The 22,728-nt window shown below is 47.3% G+C and overlaps 1 protein-coding gene across 1 annotated transcript in view; it reads left to right on the plus strand.

Moving 5' to 3' along the window:
- Positions 1 to 5,494: 5,494 nt before the first annotated feature.
- Positions 5,495 to 22,728, plus strand: part of CA10 (carbonic anhydrase 10) — a 720,933-nt gene continuing 703,699 nt past the window's right edge. Inside the window, exons 1-2 of the mRNA XM_054977005.1 lie at positions 5,495 to 5,789; positions 6,458 to 6,947. Coding sequence (XP_054832980.1) covers positions 6,887 to 6,947 — 61 coding nt within the window. The 5' untranslated portion in view covers positions 5,495 to 5,789; positions 6,458 to 6,886. The remainder of the gene's footprint in view (positions 5,790 to 6,457; positions 6,948 to 22,728) is intronic.

Below are 22,728 nucleotides of genomic sequence, written 5' to 3' on the forward strand. Positions count from 1 at the left end.
CTTCCTTGGCCCCCCACAGCAACTGGAATTCAAGGAGGACATGGTCACTTCCCCCTAAGGTCTCCACCTCCTTCACCCCATCTATCAATTCTCCCGTTGGTTAATATCAAGTCTAGTATGGCCGAGCCCCTGGTAGCTTCCTCCATCTTTTGAAAAAGGAAGTTATCGGCCAGGCAGGTCAGGAAATTGCGTGATTCATGACACTTTGCTGAGCCTGTCTCCCAGCACACATCGGGGAAGTTGAAGTCACCCATAATTACAAGTTTCTGATGTCTGTCTCTACCAATCCGTTCAAAGAGGGCAGCATCTACTTCTTCTCGCTGGTCAGGTGGTCTGTAGCAGACTCCAACAATAATACCCTTTGTCCTTCTTCCCCTTATTTCTACCCATATGCTTTCCACTGGGCTGTCCGCCCCATTCTCCATAACTTCTTGACAATCAAGCCCTCTCCTCACATACAACACCACTCCACCTCCTCTTCTACCCTTCCGGTTTTTCTTGAACAACTCATACCCATCCAGTAGCATATTCCAGTCATGGGAATCATCCCACCAAGTCTCAGTAATTCCTACTATATCGTAGCCCTCTGTTTGCAATAGAAGCTCAAGCTCTTCTTTCTTATTGCCTATACTTTGGACATTGATATATAGACACTTGTAGCCTTGTTACCTTTGTTTGACCTTTTCTACCCAGGTGGGTCCCCACTGTTTTCACTTCGTCATTGAAATTGTCATGTCGATCGTCCCCTTCCCTTTGCAGCATCAGTTTAAAGCTCTCCTGATGAAGTTCTCCAGTTTCGTTCCAAACGTTTTCTTCCCTGCCCTTGAGAGGTGAAGCCCATCATGTGCTAGAAGGCCTTCTCTAAGAAAACCTATCCCATGGTCCCAGAACCCAAAGCGCTCCTGCCAGCACCACCATCTCAGCCAGTGATTCACCTCAAGTATGGTCCGCTCCCTGCGTGCTCCTCTTCCTGTGACTGGAAGGATAGAAGAGAATACCACCTGAGCCCCCAATGTCTTCAACTGCCTTCCAAGAGCTTCATAATCCTATTTAATTCTTGCAACAGTATTCGCAGCCATGTCATTCGTTCCCACATGAATCAGCACAAATGGGTGCTTATCAGCGGGCTTGATGAGTTTCAGCAGCTGGTCAGTAATATCCTGAATTCTGGCCCCCGGCAAGCAACACATCTCTCAGAATAGGGGATCTGGCCCAGAGACATGGCGGCGTTCCATACCCCTGAGCAACGAGTCCCCGATGACTACCACCTTCCGGTTTTTTCCGCTTCCATGTGGCCCCATGTCGTCTGCACACCCTCTTCCAGATCTTTGCGGTTCTCCTTCCACTCTCATCTCCGTCACCATCTCTAGCACTTCAAAACGATTCTTGAGCTCAAGTGGACCAGAGCATCTTCTTCGTTGACGTCTTCGGGTTTGTACCGTAGATCTGAGAGGAGGCTCAGAAGGGAGATTGACTCTTCTTCTCCTTGACTTTCCTCTTGGCTGTGCAGAGCCTCTAGGCTGTTGTCAATAAAATCCTCTCCCTCCTTGATCTCCTGAAGGGTGGTGATCCTCTCCTCCAGGCTCTGAACCTTTTCTTCCAAAAGTCTGACCAGCTTACGCTTCTGGCAAGTGAACTCTGTCTTCTCTTCTGGGAGTAAAACAAACATGACACACTCCATGCAGGTGACTGCGAAGGGGGCTTCAGTAGACATGATTGCCTTCCAAATATATACCTAGAGTACCAGCAGAACCAGTATACCAGCAGAATTTTGGGTCCCCCAGGCAGATCCCCAGGCTAAGAGCCCTTTGGCTCGCACCCTTCAGCTTGCGCCAAAGGCTCGCGCCTCTGGCCCCACACAGCCCCACACAGAACTTAACCAGAACCACTCTCTAGCAAGCTACACAGAACCCACTCACCCTCAGCTTCTCACACAGTAGCTAGGAAAGGCAAAAGGCAGAAAGACAACAACCCCTTACCTTCTAGCAGCAGCTCCTCACCATGTGCTCTTGCCTCAGCCCAGGTGCTTCCGCTTTGCCTCTAATAAGGATCAGGAGAGGAGCAGGTAGCAATGCCCACCCCCACATTCACCCAGCTGGGATCAGGTGCAGAGCAGGGGGCAATGCCCATTCCCCTTCACCCGGCCCAGATCAGGCACAGAGCAGGAGGTAATGCCCACTCCCAATTTCACCCAGCAGGGATCAGGAGTCGAGCAGGTGGCAGTGCCTGCCCCCCTTCACCCGGCCGGGATCAGGCATGGAGCAGGAGGTAATGTCCGCACTCCACCCTGTTCAACCTGCCGGAATCAGGCACAGAGCACAATGCCCTCCCCCCTTCACTCAGCTGGGGTCAGGTGCAGAGGAGGTGGCTATGCCCGCCCCCCTGCCTTCATCTGGCCGGGATCAGTGATGGAGGAGGAGGGAATGCCCGCCTGCCTGCCCTCCCTTTTCTAGAGTCTGTTGTATTTTCCCCCACAATGGGCTTTGTTGCTAGTATTTAATACTAGCTATTCTCATATAAGCGTGGGAAAGGCAGTGGTAACTGATCCAAGTGAAAAGTTGCAAAATAGTAAAGAATCCTATAGCCCCTTTAAGACTAACCAACTTTATTGTAGCATAAGCTTTTGAGAACCACAGCTCTCTTCGTCAGATGCTACAATAAAGTTGGTTAGTCTTAAAGGTGCTACTGGACTCTTTACTATGCTGCAGCTACAGGCTAACATGGCTAACTCCTCTGAAAGTGAAAAGCTCTATTCCATACCTCCACTCAGAGCTTGATTGATTGAGACTAGTTTATAAAGAGAGTCACAGTTCAAGCAGCCAATGGAATCTTCGCTTCAGCAGCAACCAAAGGGGGTGGAGCCCAGCTGGGGACAGGACAGGCGGGGGGGGGGGCGTTTCCAGTGACTCTCAAGTTTCCACTCGGGAGCTGTTCCCTCTTGTCCTGGAGGCCATGTCTGTTCTTTCCCTGGCCGTAGACTACTAGGCCTCAGCTTCTGCTGGGCTTTCTCATCTCTCTGAGAAGAAAATAGATTCCTTTACTTGATCACACGTCTCCTTTGGCACAGGATCCCAATGAGTGAAAGCCAGGCATTTAAGCATTTGGGCTGGATAGCAGGTTCTGCCCCAACCACGGCAGACTCCCAGGTTGGGTGCACTGCTTTGGCCCTATAGGAGTGTCCGGTCACATGGGGGCCAAACTAGGGGATGGGGGGGGGAACTTACCCCATGCATGTGCAATCCTGCACGTGCTCCATTCCTCAGCGAGGTGGGTGGGCACACACATGCTATGTACATGTGCCTCAACCTTGCTTCTACCCTTTCCGATTCCCCCCCCCCACAGCTGCTGGCCAGGTGAGCGGCAGTGGGAGGTTGAGACTGGGGGTGGAGGACCCCCCCTACCCTGGGGAATCAGGCAAACCTGGTCCCACCACACGGTCATGCATGAGCCCACAAATTGCAACTATTTCTGGGGTGTCATGTTCCATTTCTCATACAACAGGAGCTTTTCAGAGCCCCCCCCCCCCAACTTTTCCTCTAATAAAATTGTTGAGTACTTTTCCACATGCCAAAAACTGTGTTACATCATGTTTATTATGTGCCCTCATTCGGAAGCTGTATTTATTCGAAGTTGTAAAGATTCCAGGTGGACACCCTATCTGTCATTACAATCCCACCCTTCCCCTAAGGAGCTCAGGCAGCACCTATGGCTCTCTTCCTCCGTTTGCCCTCACAACAACCTTACAAGGTAGCAAGAATGACAGAAAGTCTTGCGGCACCTTAAAGACCGATTTACGGTGAACGGTTCCAGGAGCCAGAGCTCACTTTATCAGGTGCCAGTCAGGCTGGACTGCATAACTCAAGGCCAGGTTTCCTCGGTTTTAGTCCAACATTTTTGCAGCACCTTAAAGACAAACTATATTGTGGTGTATAATTTCTTGAGATTACTTTACTGAAAGGCATGTTAAATCAGCTGGCTCAGCCTTTCCTGCTGAGTTCTAAGTGAACAGGAATTTGAACCCAGGTCTCCCCAGTCCTACGTCATCATTCTTGTGGCACCTTAAAATGAAGTTCTTATTAGGAAACATCTGCTGAAGGTCCCTGGACCTAGAGAGGCCCGCCTGGCATCGGCCAGGGCCAGGGCTTTTTCGGTCCTGGCCCCAGCCTGGTGGAACGCTCTGTCTAACGAGACCAGGGCCCGGAAGGACTTGTTATTCTTTCTGCCGGGCCTGTAAAACGGAGCTGTTCCGCCAGGTGTATGGTTCATGGTAGGCAGAGCCCCCCCATCTGGTTGAGTATGGGCTGTGTATGAACTATCTGATGTAATTTTAACTTTGTGTGTAAATTGTGATCCGCCCTGAGCCTGCTGTCATGGGGAGGGTGGAATACAAATCTAATCAATTAAATTAAATTATACTATAAGCTTTAAAGAGATAGACCTTCTGGGTCAGTGTGTTAGGCTGACTGGTTCAGAGTCTCCCACTACAGCCGCAGGAACCCAGACTAGGGTTGCCAGCCCCAGGTTCTGAAATTCCTGGCGATTTAGGGGGTGGAGCCTGGGGTGGGTGGGGTTGAGGAGAGGAAGGACCTCAGCGGGGTACGAGACCATACAGTCCCCCCTCCCATGCAGCTGTTTTCTCCAGCAGAACTGATGTCTGGAGACCAGCTGTCATTCCAGGCGGTCTCCGCCACCACTTGGATGTTGGCACCCCAGTCCGATGTTCAGCTTGCAACAGATCCAGGCCTCTCTCGTCTACCTGCCAGCTAGCACGGGCGGGCGTTTCGTCGTTGAAAAATCCGGTATGGCCCTGGTCTCCAGTCGCGCTGAACGGGGCGGCCTATTTTCCCTCCCTCAACCGCGTCTGCCTCGCCTGCCCTCGCTGGTCCAAACAGCAGCTCGACGGTCCCCCAATTTCCAGTGAGGTTCCAAACCGGAGAGAAACTCAGCCGGTCTCCTCCCGCCGATCCCCCGCCCCCACCCCCCGAATCGCGAAGTCTTCAGACAGGTGGAAGAAGCCCCGTTCTTGCCTCCCTCGGCCACTTTCCTCCAAAGATCCAGAGGAGTTAGCCGTGATACTAAAGAGTCCGGTAGCACCTTTCAGACGCACCAACTTTACTGTAGCATCAGCTTTCGAGAACCACAGCTCTCTTGGCCAGATGCAAGATCCGACGAAGAGACCTGCGGTTCTCGAAAGCTGATGCTACAGTAAAGGTGCGTCTGAAAGGTGTTACCGGACTCTTTACTGCTTTCCTCCAAAGCGCAGCCCCGATGCAACTTTGCAAGCAATGCCATTTCATGCATGCCCTTAACAAGGAGGGGGTTGCGCCGCGCAAGCCAGCGGCCCCCGCGCCTCACCGGCGCGCGCCCCTCTCCGCGCGCTCCGCCGCCTGCCAAGCCGGGCTTCCCGGGCGGGTCCGCTGCTCGGCTTGTGGCCGCAGGCGCCGCCTCCCCCCGCGCAAGGCTGCCCCGCTGCCTCTCCGGCTCGTGCCGCTGCGCGCGCTGCCGGGCGCCTCGGTCCCTGCTCGGCTGTGCGCGGAGCGGCTGAGCCTCGCAGGCTGGCCCGGGCCACCCCGCAGCCCCGAAGCGAGCGCCTCCCCGCAGCAGGGCGAGCGAACTAATCCGAGCGAGCGAGCGAGCGAAGGACCGCCCGGCATGGCTTTTGCCCCGCGCTGAGGTCGCCGCCGCCGCCGGGCTCCTGGGAAGGGCAGGCGCAGCTGCGGGCAACTTGCGAAGAGGCGCCGCCGTCCCGTATGAGCTGAAGGCGAGCCGGGAGGTTGGGGAGAAGGGGGGTAAGTGTGCCGCTGCGCGGCGTCGCCAAGCGGGCAGCTCGCCTCGGCGGGAGGTGGAAGGCGGGGCAACTAGTTGGCCAACTCCGGCCCGGCGGCCCGTCCTCACCTGTCCCCGCGAAGGGGGCTTGGAGGGGAAGTTGGAAGCGCCGCAGCTTCGCACCCCGAGTAGCCCGGGAGGGTCGCTCCTGCAAACGGGCTCGGGGCGATTTGACGCGCTTCGCCTAAGGAGCAGTATTGAAAGGCTGGTGATGTCGAGCCGATCATCCCGGTGCTACTAAGCGGCGCGTCTTTCTCCCTAAATGTGTTGGGATGGGCTTGCGGATTTCATTAACCCGAACGAAGCGGGTAAAGCGCTGAGCAAAAACGGGGCACTGGCGGGGGGGGGGGAGAGTTGGCGAGTTATTTATTTATTTGCGCTCGGATTTGTTCCCAGCAGCTGGGGGTGGGGGTGGAAACGGCTTAGACGAGTAAAGCACGACCCCTGCAGTTGCATTGCGGAAAACCTCCCTGCGCTTGCTGGGGAATGACGGGCGCTGAGCTGGTTTTTTGGCAAGGCGACCGGGGCTGGGTATTGTCGTCCTCGGGTTTGGCTGCAGGTGAAATCGCAGGCAACAGCCCGGAAATCCTTTGCAGTGTGTAATCTGAATCTCTTTGCGCTCATTTTGTAGCCGGCGGCAGAGGAGGCGGCGGCGGCGGCGGCGGCGGAGGCGACGCCGGGATGGCGATTGGTGTGGCGATGCCCCAGTGAGGCGTGCGGAGTTTGGGGACAACTTGCCGTTCGAGTCCCCTGGAATCGAGAGTTTCCGGAGCGGGGGATCGGCCGGGCTTGGTTGTCTATGTCTTGTTGCGAGATCTGGTGGATTTATCTCGCTCTCCTGGAGGAAGAAGCCGGTGCCGCGGTTGGCTCCTTGGTCTTGGCTGGAGGGCGAAGGCAGAGAAGGGATCTCAGGCGAGCGGTGCGGGGAGAGAGCTCGGACATGTGTCAGCACATCGGGGGAGTACAGGCTGCCAGTCCGAAAGGAGGGTTTCGGGGATTGCGATATTGATCTTTGTTGCTTTTTTTCGCCGAGGGATGCACTTGGCATGAGAATCGGAGGATGGAAATTGTTTGGGAGGTGCTTTTTCTTCTGCAAGCCAATTTCATCGTCTGCATTTCAGGTACGCAGCAAAAACATCGCAAACGAGAGAGTAATATTCCCTGCACCGTGGGGTCATTCCCCCAGACATTATTTTCCGATATATGCAAACAGTATATATTTAATAAAACCACCGGCGGTGTTACTTTGCATTAGTTTTAAGGTGTGTGGATGTCTTCAGCAGCCCCGGGAGCTTTAGTCCCTTTTGTTTTAATGTAGAGTGAGCCTTGGTTGCCTCCTGCGGTCTCCGTTCCTGGGACCGAGCAAGGGTTGCATTAAATGAGTGGCTCCGTCCAGGGAGTCTTGTATATTGGTGTGGCTTTTAAACTTGTTAAACTTCTTGCTTTGAGAGGAGGGGTGTTGTGCTTCGGAGGATGCTTTAGTGCTTTCAAAAGCGGCAGCTTTGAATTTAGGGATACGGCACGTTTATATATCTTCTTCCCCCTAAAGGCTTACGCTAGGGGCGTCAAGCCTGTGTGTTGGTCTCTGGCATCTGAGGTTTCTCCCTGCTTGTTTTTGTACACAGCAGGTAATTCCAGTTGTCAAAAGGACCTTGTCCAATTAATGACCAGGCATGGCCTGGTGTCTGCCATTAAGGATTATAGCCATTTATTCTCCAGGAAAACACTCTCTTCTGCTTCAGAAGCCTGGGCTGCTCCGTTAATGTCTCACGTCATTCAAGCTGGAATAATTACGTTGCAGCCCCGGAGAGGAACGGGGAGGGGAGGGGGCTGGCTATGGCGTTTGGGGCGCTTCAAATCAAGCTCTTGGAGGGGATTCTGCTGCCCCCTTCCCTACAGGGGGATGCTCATGCCATCCTGTTTTGAAATTTGAGGGGCAGCAAAGAAGATGAAGCCTCGCTGGTCCTTGGATCAAGTGGGGAAGCCCTAGGGAGAGCCAGCGAAACCGAGACCTGTGTCAGTCCTGAGGGTGGCCTGAACTTGAGCTCTTCTTGTCACTTTGAAGGCAGCCTCCTCTGTGCCCAGAGACCAGCAATTCTTGAGATCGTGTGTTTGTCATTTTCCTTATTGAGTCAGGGATGTGCTCCTCTCTTCCCTGGAGTGGTGTCATCTGAGGCTATCCTTCCTGCTAATCTGTTGTCTCAGTGACCAGCCCTGCAGTGTTGACAGTTGTATCAATTTAGAACTCATATTAGAGCCTCAGCGCTCTTTAAGTAACTTGAGGGGGGGTGTAGGAATTCCGCCCTTAACCTGTTTCTAGACAGGTTTTTTCTCTCATACCTGCTTTTTCTTCTGGCCATTTGACCACCAGAAAGGGCCTTGAATGGGTTCGCAACTACCATGTTCCTCCGCAATCTCTCGCCTCAGGAAACAGTGACATATCTGCTTTCTCTGGTGCCTGACCTCATTTACAGGGGAGCAGAGTCCCTCCTTATCTTGCAAACTCTGTGCTTTCTTGACAGCAATATGAGAGGGAAGCAGTTCCGTGTTTACCTGAAGCAGCAGAAGGAAGGGATTTTTTTCTACCCCTTCCTCTACTGTTGTTGCTATAGATAAATGGTGTGGCTTCTGATGCAAGGGGAGGGGACACCCAGCAACCCCCTCCCCAGAATTTCTGGGCAAGAACTGCTCTGGAGAAGGACCAAAAATGAATCTTCTCCAGCTATTTAGCACTCATTTCCATGCATGTTTTTTTACTTGTAACTTGCTAGGAACAGTCCTCCCTGGAATGGTTGGCACCAACATTAGTTCTGTGCCTGCCAGAAGCCGCATCTGTTGCCATGTGATGGTGCAAAAGGCACCAAGAATCTTGTACAGATAAGAGAATTCTGGCGTGCCTAGCAAAACTTCTGTCTCCCGTGCCCTTTGAGATTGGCAGTGCCTGTGTCTGTGAGCAGGGCTTCAGCAGGTGACCCCAGAGCCTGTATAAGCTAAGCCTTCAACCCCAGGGGGCAACTGACTAACCCCATTGCTCTTTTGGAAACAGGAGAATTGCCCTTTGGGTACCAGACACCTTCAAATAGTTGAGTGGTAGTGGAGGAAACAGAGAGGATCAGAAAACACGGGAAATGGATTCTCTTCCAATAGCTTAAACAGCTCAGTGATAGTTTGATAGGGAAGGAACCTTGTTATATAGAGAGGATCTATTCAATTGTCATGTTTTTCAGCATATGAAAATGTTATCTGATAAGTATCTTACTGCTTGAATAAATATGAGGCTTTCTAGTCTGTTAATTTTGATAGGGTTTTAAAATATCCAAGTTCTTTGCACATGTTTTGCTTCCAGGCCTTTATTTTTCAGGATTTTTTCCTTACATGGAAATCATTGATAATTTTTGCCAACAAAAGGCATTGAATTTAAGAGTGTCCTAATCCTGTAGCATATATCAGAAGAGCATTTTCTAGGAGCTTATTTTGTTGTTATTAAATAGTAAGTGCTAGAAAACATAAAGCAACTTGCTGTGAATTGTTCAGGCTTGACACTCAATGAATTCTTTTATTTCTGAACCCTCATTTGAAGGTTCTTTAAAAAGCCTTCAACAGTGGATAAGTAAATAAAGTGGGAAAGTAAATAAATTTATCTGTGGAAACACTGAAATAAATTAAAACAAAACCAATCTTCTTCCCTTGGTGCATTAGTAGGCTGTAGATGTGTATGCTGTCTGCTTGCGTGTGCGTTCAAGGGACTGTGGAAGGGGCTTTTGCCCTTGATCTCAGTAAGTGCACAGGCGTGTTAATGGCGAAGGAGAAGGATCCAGTTGAGATGGCATCACGGCTGTTTGCCTAATGTGGCACTCTGAGTCCTTTGATGACGTTCCTTGGGGTCAGTAGTATAAAACCAAACTGTATTCAGAGTATAAAACATACTTTTAAGACAAAGCAAAAGGGTTTGGGGAGCATCGTTTTATACGCTATTGTAGTCATTTTGTGAGGAGAACTTTTATTGAAAACAGCTTCTTGCCTCGGTACATGTTCTTTTTCATGGCATAATTGAAATTAGCGATCTAGAATAGGCTGTTGCCAGCCCCCTCTTGTTTTAATTGATCTCCCTCCATTTTGAATTGGGCTTGAGCCCTGTTGGAAATTGATGGTGCCTGAAGAACTGTGGTAGTAGGCCACTTAAATTCTGAAGGCATTGAGGGGTGGGGGTGGGGGGTGGCTGAGTAATTGCATGGTCCTGTTGCCAATCTCCAGCCACTTAACACGTTCATTTGTTAATTCATAGTCAGGGGCGTACTGACAAAAATGTAGGCTGGTTTTTATTGGAGCAGAACGGTTTGGGGATGGAAAAGCAAGCAAATATATTGAGGAGAGAGGTCTCCTCCCAGTGTCATCGTAGTAGTTTGATGACATTTTATTTTAGATTCAAATACATTTGCAATGTTTGCAGGCTTTCTTATAATATAAACCAGTACTTTTTTGCAGCTTGTATTTGTCATTTTTAATAAAAGCAAGGGATTATTGGAACAGGTTCAGATAACGGCAGCCAGCATACCACGTATGAGCTGGGGAACGACAATACCTTATGGGGAGGAAACTAGAGTGGTCCTGAAAGCTTGCTTTCTCCAAGAGTTGGATTCTGTCGGAGTGCCACTCCTATACTGACATTGCAAGGTGGCGTTAACTGAATATTGTGGTGCCAGAAGTGCTGTCCTTTTAAAAAAAAAAAGCCAAGGGTGTTAAAATGACATCCCATCTGGCTGCGGCTCGCTGAGATCTTCACATAATCGTGACACTATGCAAAAGTCATGTGGATTACACTCTGCACTGGCCCAAATCCTTTTTTCCATGTAATGCCACGACAGATTAATTAGCAGCCGTGTTCGCAGCTGTAGGTGGGGTACTCCTGATCACATAACGGCTGACACATTTCTTTGCACAGTCATTTGTTTTGCACAAGCCCTGAGTAATGTTTTCATAATGTTAAAAACGAGGCAGCCAGGTGCAATGGAAAACATTACAGTCTCTTAAACACCAGCAATTCAGCAGTCTGAATACAGCAGAAAGAAGGGGTTGGCTTCTTGAGGTATTCACGATTTGGAATCTCGTTACGGTTATTTGTGGCTCCTGTTTATTAAACTTGCCACGTAATTTGCTTTTACAATCGGCAACAACGTAGTGGATGCAACCCACAGAAAGTTGTATGATTAAATTGGAAGGAAATCAGAGTAACATTAAAGATGTGCTTGAATTCAATGGTTGTGAGGAGATGTCAGCATAGTTCATTTCCTCTGGATAACATTCACTGGAATTTTTTTTTTTAAATAGGAATGAAATGCATCCAGGTTGTTATGTCCCAAACACCATGTGTTATTGAAACACATCTTGTGACTGAGCAGATCCAAAATATTACTTCTATGGTGCTAAAGAAACTATCTGTGAGCTTTGTTGAGAGAGCTTGATGAAGGCTAGAGCTCTGCCTTGGAATAAATGCTTCTGGCCATGTGTGGAGGACGCTAAGTATACTTACAGCCATGTCTGGGACTTCCCGATGGGAGAATGTGTTTTCCAAGCAGGCTTGAGGCAGGGTGCTTCCATTTCTGATGCCAACTAGTCTTTTAAAATATAAGACATATCCTTTTACTGGGATATGAGCCTCCTCTGCCTGAATTCTGCCTTCTTGGTTGCTGTGCCACTGCTAGGGAATAAAGCCGTCAGAGGAGGTAAGGAGGGCTTACAATTTATTTATTTAGAAATTTACTCCCTGCTCTTCTCCTCAGCAGGGACCTGAAGTGGATTGCAACGTTGTTTCTCCCTCCTCCATTTTATCCTCAAAACATTAGGCCCCTGAGAGGTAGGTTAAGAGAGAGGGGCTGGCCCAAGGTCACTCACCAAGCTCCCAGGGCAGAATGAAGCTATAACCCTGGGGCTTCCAGCTCCTAGTTTGGCACTCTGACTGCTACACCACACTTTTTCATTTCTGACATTTTGGAATAGATAGAGAGGGTGCAGAGGAGAGCGACGAGGATGATCAAGGGTCTGGAGACTGAGCCCTACGAGGAAAGGCTGAGGGCCTTGGGAATGTTTAGTTTGGAGAAGAGGTTGAGGGGAAACATGATTGCTCTCTTTAAGTATTTGAAAGGCTGTCATTTGGAGGAGGGCAGGGAGCTGTTCCAGTTGGCAGCAGAGGGTAGGACCCGAAACAATGGGCTTAAATTACATGCACAAAGGTACCGGCTGGATATTAGGAAGAACTTTTTCACAGTCAGAGTAGTTCAAAGGTGGAATCAGCTGCCTAGGGAGGTGGTGAGCTCCCCCTCACTGGCAGTTTTCAAGAAGAGGCTGGATGAATACTTGTCAGAGATGCTTTAGGCTGATCCTGCACTGAGCAGGGGGTTGGACTAGATGGTCTGTATGGCCCCTTCCAACTCTGTGATTCTATGAAAGCAGTGCTATTTGGCATGACTTTTCAGTGAGAGGCTTAGATAGGTGGCTGGAGAACTGTAGAGTGTCATATTGGGTGAGGGATTAAATGGTGTGTTAATGTTACTGGGATTATTTTAATTTTTAAAATTTTTATGGTTAATGCTGGGTATTCTTTTGTGAAATGCCCTGAACCATTTTGAGGGGAAATCAGGATACCAGTTTTGGAAATAAATAAATAATTTTTGAAGAGGTCAAAATAGTTTTGATTTCTTTCTTAAATGGATCAGTTGTCTGCAGGGCTTTTTTTCTGGGAAAAGAGGTGGTGGGAGTCAGTGGTAGAACTCAGGATGGCACAATGACATCACTTTGGGTCACCTGGAACAAGGGGGGAGTTTTTTAAAGTTTAAATCGCCCTTGGCGAAAATGGTCACATGGCTAGTGGCCCCGCCCCCTGATCTCCAGACAGAGGGGAGTTTAGATGGCCCTCCGTGCTATGCGGCGCGGAGGGCAATCTAAACACCCCTCTGTCTGGAGATCAGGGGGCGGGGCCACCAGCCATGTGACCATTTTCAAGAGGTGCCGGAACTCCATTCCACTGCGTTCCCGCTGAAAAAAAGCCCTGGTGGTCTGTCTGCCAAGGAGGTCTTTAAGGCAATGTACAATATACTGCTCCCCCACCCTGCCCAAAACTGCTGTTTTCATATTGGTAGTTCCACTGACCCAGATGTCCTGTTCCATTTACCTCTTTAAACTCTGGAGTTCTCCAAATGTCAACTTGCTAATCCATTCACCAGCTTTCCTCTGCCAAATGATAATGGAGTACCCCCTAGTGCTGGGGCAGTTGGAGAAAGGCTGCACTTTCCGGCAGAACAATTGAACATTTGGAGTTGGCTGTGACCAGCTGGCATAATCTCCAGCAGCTTTCAGGAGCCTTTATGTTGTGCCAGAGGCTGCAGTGATCTCCAGATGGTCTCCGCAACAGGGGAGGACAGTGGCTGTATAAATACCTTTGTCTGACTTCATCCAATCGATGCATATGTGCGTCTGAAGCCTGAGCATTTCCCCAGGTGTGAGTTTTCCTTTTGCCATGATGGTAAAGCAGAAGTATGAAGCTGCTGTTAGTTTTACATACATATCCCTGCAGTATGGGGCGGTCTGTATGTATTTGGGCGTTGCTGATTTAGTTACTCGCTTTATCAAGGATCATGAAGGAATTTATGCTGCACACAGCTCAAGTTTTGGTGTGCATATAGTCCAGCACACCCCAATTACTGGAAAGAGCTGAAAATTCTGTTCCTTGAAACTTGGAGCTGTGTGCCTCGTGACAGCATTAATTCAAGTGCAGAGGAAGCAAGGCCCAGATCCAGTCATAGAATCATAAGGCTGAAAATGGTACACAGCACTCATATGTAGGCCTTGCTCTTTTTCAAGGTTTGTAAAAAGCTTTCATTTTAATAGGTTTTTAAGAAGTATTTCTAGGAAAATACTTGTGATTGTAGACTGTATCCTGTATATACTAATGAATAGACAGAACCCCAACATACCATTTTATTGCTTTTATTTTTTTCATTCTGTTGTTAGCACTTAACAGTAACTTAGTGTGATTGCTACAACACTAAGTGTACCCCATCCTTAACCCAATCCTAATTCCTATAAGTGTGCTTGGGAGTTAATTATAGTTCAGGAACAAATCAACCAATCAAGCAGGTGCCTGGCTGCCCAGGTAGATCAGTGCCTGGAGGGCTTCTGTGGAACCTGCCCTTTAATTGCAAAAAGAGCTGTTGAGAATGGAAAGCTTAATTATGCCACACAAACGGTATTATGTTTATCGGAGAGCTAAACCTAAGGCAAAAGGCTATCTTGGATGGTGTCTCACAAGACCGTCAGATTAAAATCTGTTGCTTGTAACTATTTTTGAGCTTTGTCTTGGAAACTTAATTAAATTATGACAACAGACCATAAAGACAAGATTATTTTAGGAACACTGCTCCAAGAGCTGTGAAAGATGCTGTCGCTTTCTTGGAGGCAGAGGTGCCTTATTCAGCTAAATCGGTGGCCCTCAATGTTTCCAGACCCAGGACCCACCTTTTCACCTACAGGTGTCAGTACAGGAAGAGGAGGACCTAGTTATAATGTCAAGACCAGGGACATGAGCAAGCAGACCAAAGAACTTGGAGAGAGGAAGCAGAAGCTCAAAGGCAAGGAAATATTCCATAGTGAGAAATAAGACAGCATGGGCATGTCCAGAGAAGTTCCCTCCCCACCAAAGCTCTCTCTTGTCCTCCCTCTTTCTCCCTGCTCAGCTACCACTGTTCGTTGTCCAGTGCTCTTCACCAATGTGCTTGTGAGTCAGACCTGACACTCCCCACAAAAAGTCACCTGGCCCACTAGCTTTTGGGCGTGGGGTTCTGTGCAGCAAGACTGTATGCAGAACACCGTAGACTGCAATGGTGGCGTTGGGTAGTGACTAGGCCAAGCTAGGAAAGAGGACTTTTGCAGGGAGAGGGATCTGCGTACTGGAAACACACGGAAGAATTTGGGAGGACTGACTTGTGGGGTGGTTGGATGTGGAGAAGAGAAGGCGAGGCAGTGCATGTGCCCAGTTTCTAAACCTGCCTTTGCTGAAAGAATGATTTCTGCTACTGAGTGGCCTTGCCATCTTGCTGCCCATTCAACATGTCTGGCAAGTAAGGAGAAGGTGTGACATAGTAGCTGCAGGTCCTTCTAAAGATCAGCAAAAAAGAAAAAGATGGATCTGTAAGGACTCATGACCCAACATTTGGGGCTCCACGACTGACTTGAAGATCAGCAAGTAGTGGGGCCTGGGGGAGGGATGCAGGTTACATGGTAGCAAATTGCTCGGTGATTGCTGCTGCCCTTGGCCTAGATGAGCCCTTCATCAAAAACCAAAGCTGCCATGGGACTGACAGAAACCAAGGCTTGAAGGTTGGCAATATTGTGTAGTTGCCTAGCAGTGGCTACTGAGGGCATTTTTTAAAGCTGCAAGTGCTGCTTCTATTATTGGGAGGGGGGAGGTTATCCCCAATTTAATTAGATTTCAGGTTTTTTTTGCAAATGGGCATTTTTCAGGTTTGTAGAAAGATCTACCTTGTCTGATCTTGGCTCCAGTCTCCAGATTTTAGACTCCACAGATTGGGGCTGTGCTGATAATTAGATCTATTGAGTTAACTAAGAAACAGTAATCAGGTTAGCAGTATTCATTGTAAAGGCATTTAATACACTTAAGGAAAGGACAAAATGTGTCTTCTGGTTAGCCCTTTACACGAGCACTTCTCTCGTGATTCCAAACATTTTTAATCTGCACTAGTAACAGCAGCAGTTGGTTCTGAAGGGCTGGGTCGAGCTCCTTGCACGTTGCTATTGTAAGAGAGACATTCTGGCCAGATCTTGATAGAAACATAAATTATTTTTTAAAAAGTGAACAGAATTCCAGCTGAATTATAAAAATGCAGTAAAACGTGGAAGATCGGATGACTTCAGTAGAAGTTGCAGTTAGGTGCATGGAGCAGCAGGGCGCATTGTAGCCATGCAGGTGTGTTTTAACCATGTAGCCCAGTTGCATTTAGTCAGATTCAAGTTCTGCTGTGTTTGTAGAATATCACTCCCCTGTTTGCACAGGGAAAGTACTTTACATTATCCAGGCCCATACGTAGCTTCACCCTAGCTGCATTGCTCACTGATAACATAGGATTTAATACGACTATCTTGTCCACTTGCTGTCTTCCAGTTCCCTACCACACTGCAGCCACTGTACCACTTGGGTCCCGTGATCCCTGGCCTAGTTTTGTCAGTTATGAAAACAGACCCCCTTCCTCCCTTTTTCTCGAGTGGAAAAGCAGACAGTATACAGCCCATGGTTTGCAAAATAGGTCTCTGCAATGCACCAGCTCACTAGAACATTTACTACCCGCTATGTGTGTGAATCGTTTGTGGCTGAAAAAGATCAAAAAGGTTGGCATTTGCCAAGCATTTTTGCATGGTTGACAGGTGACAGTGCCTTGGATCTTGCAGAACTTTTCTCTAGGCGGAAGGATTTTCATTTAGGTAGCGTGACTCTCACCTCCCCACTCGCACTGCAGCCTGAAACGCCTCTTGAAATTCTGTTTCTGAAAGGGACTGCAGGAACAGCATTTCAGCGGCCATTTTGGGCTGCAGCGGGAGGAGGGAGGCTATAAAGTTGCTCTACAGAAGTGGAAATATTTCCACTTGTGGAAGCATTCCATTGGATATGCACCAATACTGTCTGCAAACATGTAATAATATTTATATATTTTTAATTCAAACCCATCTATATTTAAAAATAAAACCAGAACTTGCTCATCTCCCTAACTAGCACGCCTCTGGTGAATACACTAGTGTTTCCCTTGGTGGATACTTTAGTGATTAGATGAAAACGTGAATAGTTTCCCTGGAAAAAGTAGTTCAGGCCATTCCTACATGAGTAGTGGCTATCCAGTGTGCAGATTGTAGTTCCTCATACTAGGTAATATCCAGTCATCTCCATCAACTGTATAGGCAAACAAGATGAATGCATGTATGATGGAATGTAAAATACAACTACAACTAAGAGCCAGCGTGGATTTCTCAAGAACAAGTTCAACCTTGCCTCTTTTTTGAGAAAGTTACTACTTTGCTGGATCAGGGGAATGCTGTAGACATAGTTTATCTCGATTTCAGGAAGGCTTTTGATAAGGTTCCACATAGTATCCTTGGTAAGATGTGGTTTAGATCCTATTACTGTTAGGTGGATTTGTAATTGGTTGACAGATCACACCCAAAGTGTGCTAGTTAATTATTCCGCATCCTCTTGGAGAAGACTAACAAGTGGAGTGCATCAGGGATCAGTCCTGGGACCTGTTCTGTTCAACATTTTTATAGATGAATTGGATGAAGGAATAGAGGGAAAGCTTTTTAAATTTGCAGATGATACTAAGTTTGGAGTGACTGGTGGCAAATATGGTAGATGACAGAGTCAGGATGCAGGATGATCTTAACAGCTGGAAAACTGGACTAAAACAAATAAAATGAATTTCAACGGAGATAAATGCAAAGTTCTGCATTTAGGTAGGAAAAATCAGTTGCATAATTATAGTCTGGGGGAGACTTGTCTTGGCAGTAGTATGTGCGAAAAGGATCTAGGGGTCTTAGTAGACCGTACACTGAACATGAGTCAGCAGTATAATTTGGTTACTAAAAAGACAAATGCGATTTTGAGCTGTAACAACAGAAGCATAGCGTCTAGATCACGCAAAGTGATGGTATCGCTCTACTCTGCTCTGGTTAGACCTCACCTAGAGGATTGCGTTCAGTTTGGGGTACCACAATTTCAGAAGGCTATAGACAAACTGGAAATTGTCCAGAGGAGGGCAACGAAGATGGTGAGGGGTCTGGAGACAAAGTCCTATGAGAAAAGGTTGAAAGAGCTCGGTATGTTTAGCCTGGAGAGGAGACGACTGAGAGGCGCTATCATGAGTCTTCCAGTACTTGAAGGGCTGCCATAGAGAGGATGGCATGGAGTTGTTTTCCACTGCCCCAGAAGGTTGGACCAGAACCAACGGGTTGAAATTAAATCAAAAGTGTTTTGGCTAAACATTAGGAAAACTTCCTGAAAGTTAGAGCGGTCCCTCAGTGGAACAGGCTTCCTCGGGAGGTGGTGGGCTCTCCTTCTTTAGAGGTTTTTAAGCAGAGGCTAGATGGCCATCTGACAGAAATGCTTATTCTGTGAACCCAGGCAGATCATGAGATGGAGGCAGGAAGGATTGCATCAGTGCCCCTTCTTACATACCCAGAGTAATGCCAATTGCCACCTTGGGGTCAGGTAGCAATTTCCCCCAGGCCAGTTTAGTTTGGCTAGGGATCCTGATAGTGTTTTGCCATCTTCTGGGCATGGAGCAGGGGTCAGTGGGTATGAGTGTGTGTGTGTGGGGGGGGGGGGGGTAGTCATGAATTTCCTGCATTGCGCAAGGGCTTGGACTAGATGACCCTAGAGGTCCCTTCCAACCCTATGATTCTATACTATGATTCTGTGATTCTAACTGATCACTTCCAGATTATTTGTTTATTGAAAACATTTAGTGGCTACCTTTCTACCTTGCAGGAACTCCCTGTGCAGATCTTTGGTTGCTTTTTGCATAAACTTCAAGCTCTTGTGCCTTACATTTAACATTCTTCATCTCCTGTCAACTTATTACTGTTTTTACTCTTTGCTTTGTGCAAATTCATTTGCTCTTAGGATATAGTCCCTCTTTAGTCCTTGTTTTTCAACATATTGAGAAATTACAAACTGCGTTAGTACAGCACGTTCTCGGCCTACAGAAACTGATGGGCCAGATTCACTGCCCAAAGAATGTGGGGTTAGATGGTATGACGTGGTAAGACAGGAGTCCCCAATCTTTTTGACCTTCAGGGCAATGTTGGAATTCTGACACAGGGTGGGGGGGCACAACTAAAAAATGGCTGCCACAGGAGTCAGAGCCAAGCACAAAATGGCTGCCACAGGAGGTAGATCCAACTACAAAATGTCAAGAACTTTTTAACAGAATGCTTTTTAAAATGAACATATTGTTTAATAACTTAAGATTCTTGTGTTGCGGTGGCAGCTGCTGCTGAAGAAATGGCATGGTTGAATCCACACAGCCAGTCAGATCTCCAATGGCCAGTCAGAAGTCTTGCTGGACAAGAACCCCACTTTCTGAAAACACTTGGCAGGCTCCAAAAAAAGTGTTGGTTGGTTCTATGGTGCCCACAAACACCACATCGGGGAGCCCTTTTCTATGGTATCATCTTTTATCCTGGGTATACTGTGTGGATTATCATTGTTCATGAGAGGCTCTGAATTGGGTCACTGATTGACTGATTCATGGCTTAGAAGAAGTTAGCTGATCCCAGAGCTCAGCTGCTTATTTGAGAGGGAGAATAAATCTGCTCTATAGTTTTCTGTTTATTGGGATCAGTAGATTCATGAGAAGTTAAACTCCCTTCATTGACAATTGTACACTAATAGTATTCTTGAGACTTTTACTTGGTAATCAGAGCTATACTTTGGTAGGTCTTGGGGATTACATAATAACTTTTTTAGAAGTGGCGTTGACATTTTAACAATTACGGTAATTATAGTACTAAAGACCAATATAATTTGATAGGGAGCTGCAGTCCTTTTCTAAGCCCAGTTCTTTCCCCTCTTTTGCTGTGTCCCGGATTGTAGTCTCATTTACTTTGACCTAAAGACTAAAAGTGATGGAACCATGGGCAGCCCAGCCATGTCTATCTGTACAGTCCTGTCCAGATTTCTATTTCTTGGTTAGAATATGACAATATTGGGAGAGTAGGGTGGAGTTTTGAGGGATTGGTTTCCTCTGCTCTGTTATTTACATTTACAACTTTGAATAAGTACAATTTCTGAACACAAGTGGTATCTGTATGTCATATGTTCCAGTGTTGATAAGGTCGTAAATTCCTCAGTCCATTGAATTACAGAAGGTGGACAGTTGTCTCTCCAGTAGAGATGGGCACAAAACGAACCATGGAACAATATTCTGAACGGAACGATTGGTTCATTTTCAAAGAAACGTGTTCCATGGGTCTGTGTTTTTATGGAACAAATGACTTTTCCTACTGTTCTGTTCTGTTCCATTGCTGGTTCAGGAAGCCAGACACTTTGCGCCATTCAATCCATTGCCCAGGCAATGGTGGCAGTCTTTTCGTTGCTCCCAGTCTGAGGCGTCCACGCTTGATTGGCAGCTGTCCCTGCGAACTAGAGAGCTCCCACTCTGGCCCATCCGTGAAGAGAAAATGATAGGAAAGGGATGGACCCATGGATCATGCCTTTCCCAGGGTTCAATCCCTCTGAAACTTGGGGACTCTTTAGAGGACAGTGAAGAATAGGTCCCCTGCAAATTTGGTGCATATTGGACATTGGGAAGCTCAGTTTGTAGCCCCTCAAAATAGCTTCCAGCAGACACTCCAGTTTTTGCCACTCTGAAGAGAAAATGACAGGAAAGGGAGGGACCCGTGGATCATGCCTTTCTTGGAGTTCAATTCCTCTGAAACTTGGGAGGTCTATAGAGGACAGTGAGGACTAGGTCCCCTGCAAATTTGGTGGGTATTGGACATTGAGAAAGTCCTGTTTAGTTTGGCTGTGAGCGTGAAGGTGCCTGTTCTGGGCTCCCTTGAACCGGTTCGGAACCGGCTCAAGTTTGGCTAATTCGTGGTTTGTGTTCCATGAAAATGAATGAACCACGAATCACGTGGTTTGTTTTTTTCCCTTTCTGTGCCCATGTCTACTCTCCAGTATTGTACTATGTCTTTCAGCTACAGTAAGGATACAGAGGTTCCATTTTCATTATCAGTTAGCCTCCAGGAGACAGGCAAATAGTTTAGAAGTGGGTAAACATGGTCAAAAATAAATGAATATTCTAATACAAAATTAATATGAATAATGACTTCTTTCTTACCAAAAAGCTGAGTAACTGGACGTTCCCAGAGCAGGACTCATGTATAGTTGTGTGGTGGGACCATTTTTCTTCAAGAAACTGACCATCAGTGAAACTGAGCTACACATGTTGCAAAATCATGTTAGTGTGTAGTTGCCTAACTTTGGTCAAGTGATTTTCTGGCAAGATGGTGCTCCACTACACTGGGTAAGGGAGGTTCAAGATTTCCTTAATGCAACATGTCCTGGTTGCTGGATAGGTAGAGGAGGTCCAATCCTCGCTCTTCTGACGTAATCCCACTAGACTTCTTTTTGTGGGGATACATCAAGGACATTGGTGTACCAAAGAAAGGCGGATACAATGGAGGAGCTATAGCAGAAGATCACTAATACTGTTGCAACAGGAGAGGCTTGCTTGAGCAAACCCTTGTCAGTATCCTAGTGACAAGAGGGATGCATGTCAAAGTAGAATTTGGATAACTGTAAAATAAAATTCATAAATAAACTTTTGGATATGTTCTATTCAAGAAAACAAACTTCATTACTATACATGTTTTCATTCAATATTCATTGTGATTCAAAGCTGTAAAGGTTTCATTTGGACATGCTGTACTCAAAATGTTTTTTTCCCTCAAGCTAGTCGCAACTGAAAGTTTTATTTCACTGAACCATTGTTGTCCACATTTTCTCTATTTGTTTTCCACATACTTGGTGGCAGAACATGGAGGCAAAAGCAAGCAAAGGAAAACCACCTCTGTTAGTCTCTTGCCTTGAAAACCATAAGGGGTCACCATAAGCTGGCTGAAACTTGATGGCACTTTTCTCCACCACCACTAGTACATTTCCAAATTGTTTATAATATTTTGAGAGCCACTGTGGTGTAGCAATTAGAGCAGAGGTTGGCAAGCCCCAGAGCATGTGCTCACAGCAGCGCACAAAACCATTTCGCTTGGCTCTCAAGGCCCAATCTCCATCCAGACAACAGACAACAGAGACACTGACAGCATTGTTGGAGCCAGCAGTGCGGGCCGAGGCAGCAAACATATAGTCACCATCCCCTCCCGGACCTGTACAGCCACCATCCAAGTTGAGATGAAACCCAGAGATGCGGAAGCCGCTGAGGCTTGGCTTGCTCCAAGCATGTCTGGGTGAGTTCAGCCTTTTTTCTCACCTCCCACATATTGTTTGCTGGCACACCAAGTTTTATCACAGCATTTCGACCCAAAGTGTTGTCTACTGTGGATTACAGTGTCAGACCAGGATCTGGGAGACTTGAATTCAGATGGGGACCATAAAGCTCTCCAGGCGACCAAACTCTCTCTCTCAGCCTGGCCTGAAAACAAAATGAGGAGATGAGAACTGTGCACATCACCTTGAATTCCTTAGAGGAATGACAAGATAAAAACAGATATTCTGTAGGGGTTGGGGGGCGGGATATCTGGATCATCTTCCTTATTTCTTTTGATCTTCTTACCAACATGTTAATATGATAGACTAGTTGGATACGCATACTTTGCTACAGTATTTACTTTAAATCCAGTTATAATACTTATGAGTATGTATTATTTTTTGGTTTGTGTTTTTTTTAGTTGGTTGTGTAGTATAATAGCATAGTACCCGAGCTTCACAAACGTGTTTGAATAAAGCAAAGAAAAGGAGTCTTGTATTGTATTTCTTCAACTGTCTGCAGTTTCCTTTACCTAATTTTTTACCTCAGAACACAGAGTTCCACAGCTGACCAATCAGAGAGAGGGGGATGCAAGCAGTCAGGAGCCTGCCAGCCACACAGGAAAGCCAGCCCCACAGGGAGATTGGCAACCCTAGGGAACTTTGAGGGGAAGACTGGGAGGGGCATTTTACCTCCGGACACATTCAATGACTCCCAATATCAACTGCATACTGTTTAGAATGTGGTGGGTGAGGACCAATCATGCCGCATATGCAAATGACCTCTGAGTGCCCACTGTCTCGGGGGGGTGAGGTGTTGAATGTTGTGAGCCCCAATGAGCCGGCATATGCAAATG

The sequence above is a fragment of the Eublepharis macularius genome, chromosome 4, assembly GCF_028583425.1.
Source record: "Eublepharis macularius isolate TG4126 chromosome 4, MPM_Emac_v1.0, whole genome shotgun sequence".
Lineage (NCBI taxonomy): Eukaryota > Metazoa > Chordata > Lepidosauria > Squamata > Eublepharidae > Eublepharis > Eublepharis macularius.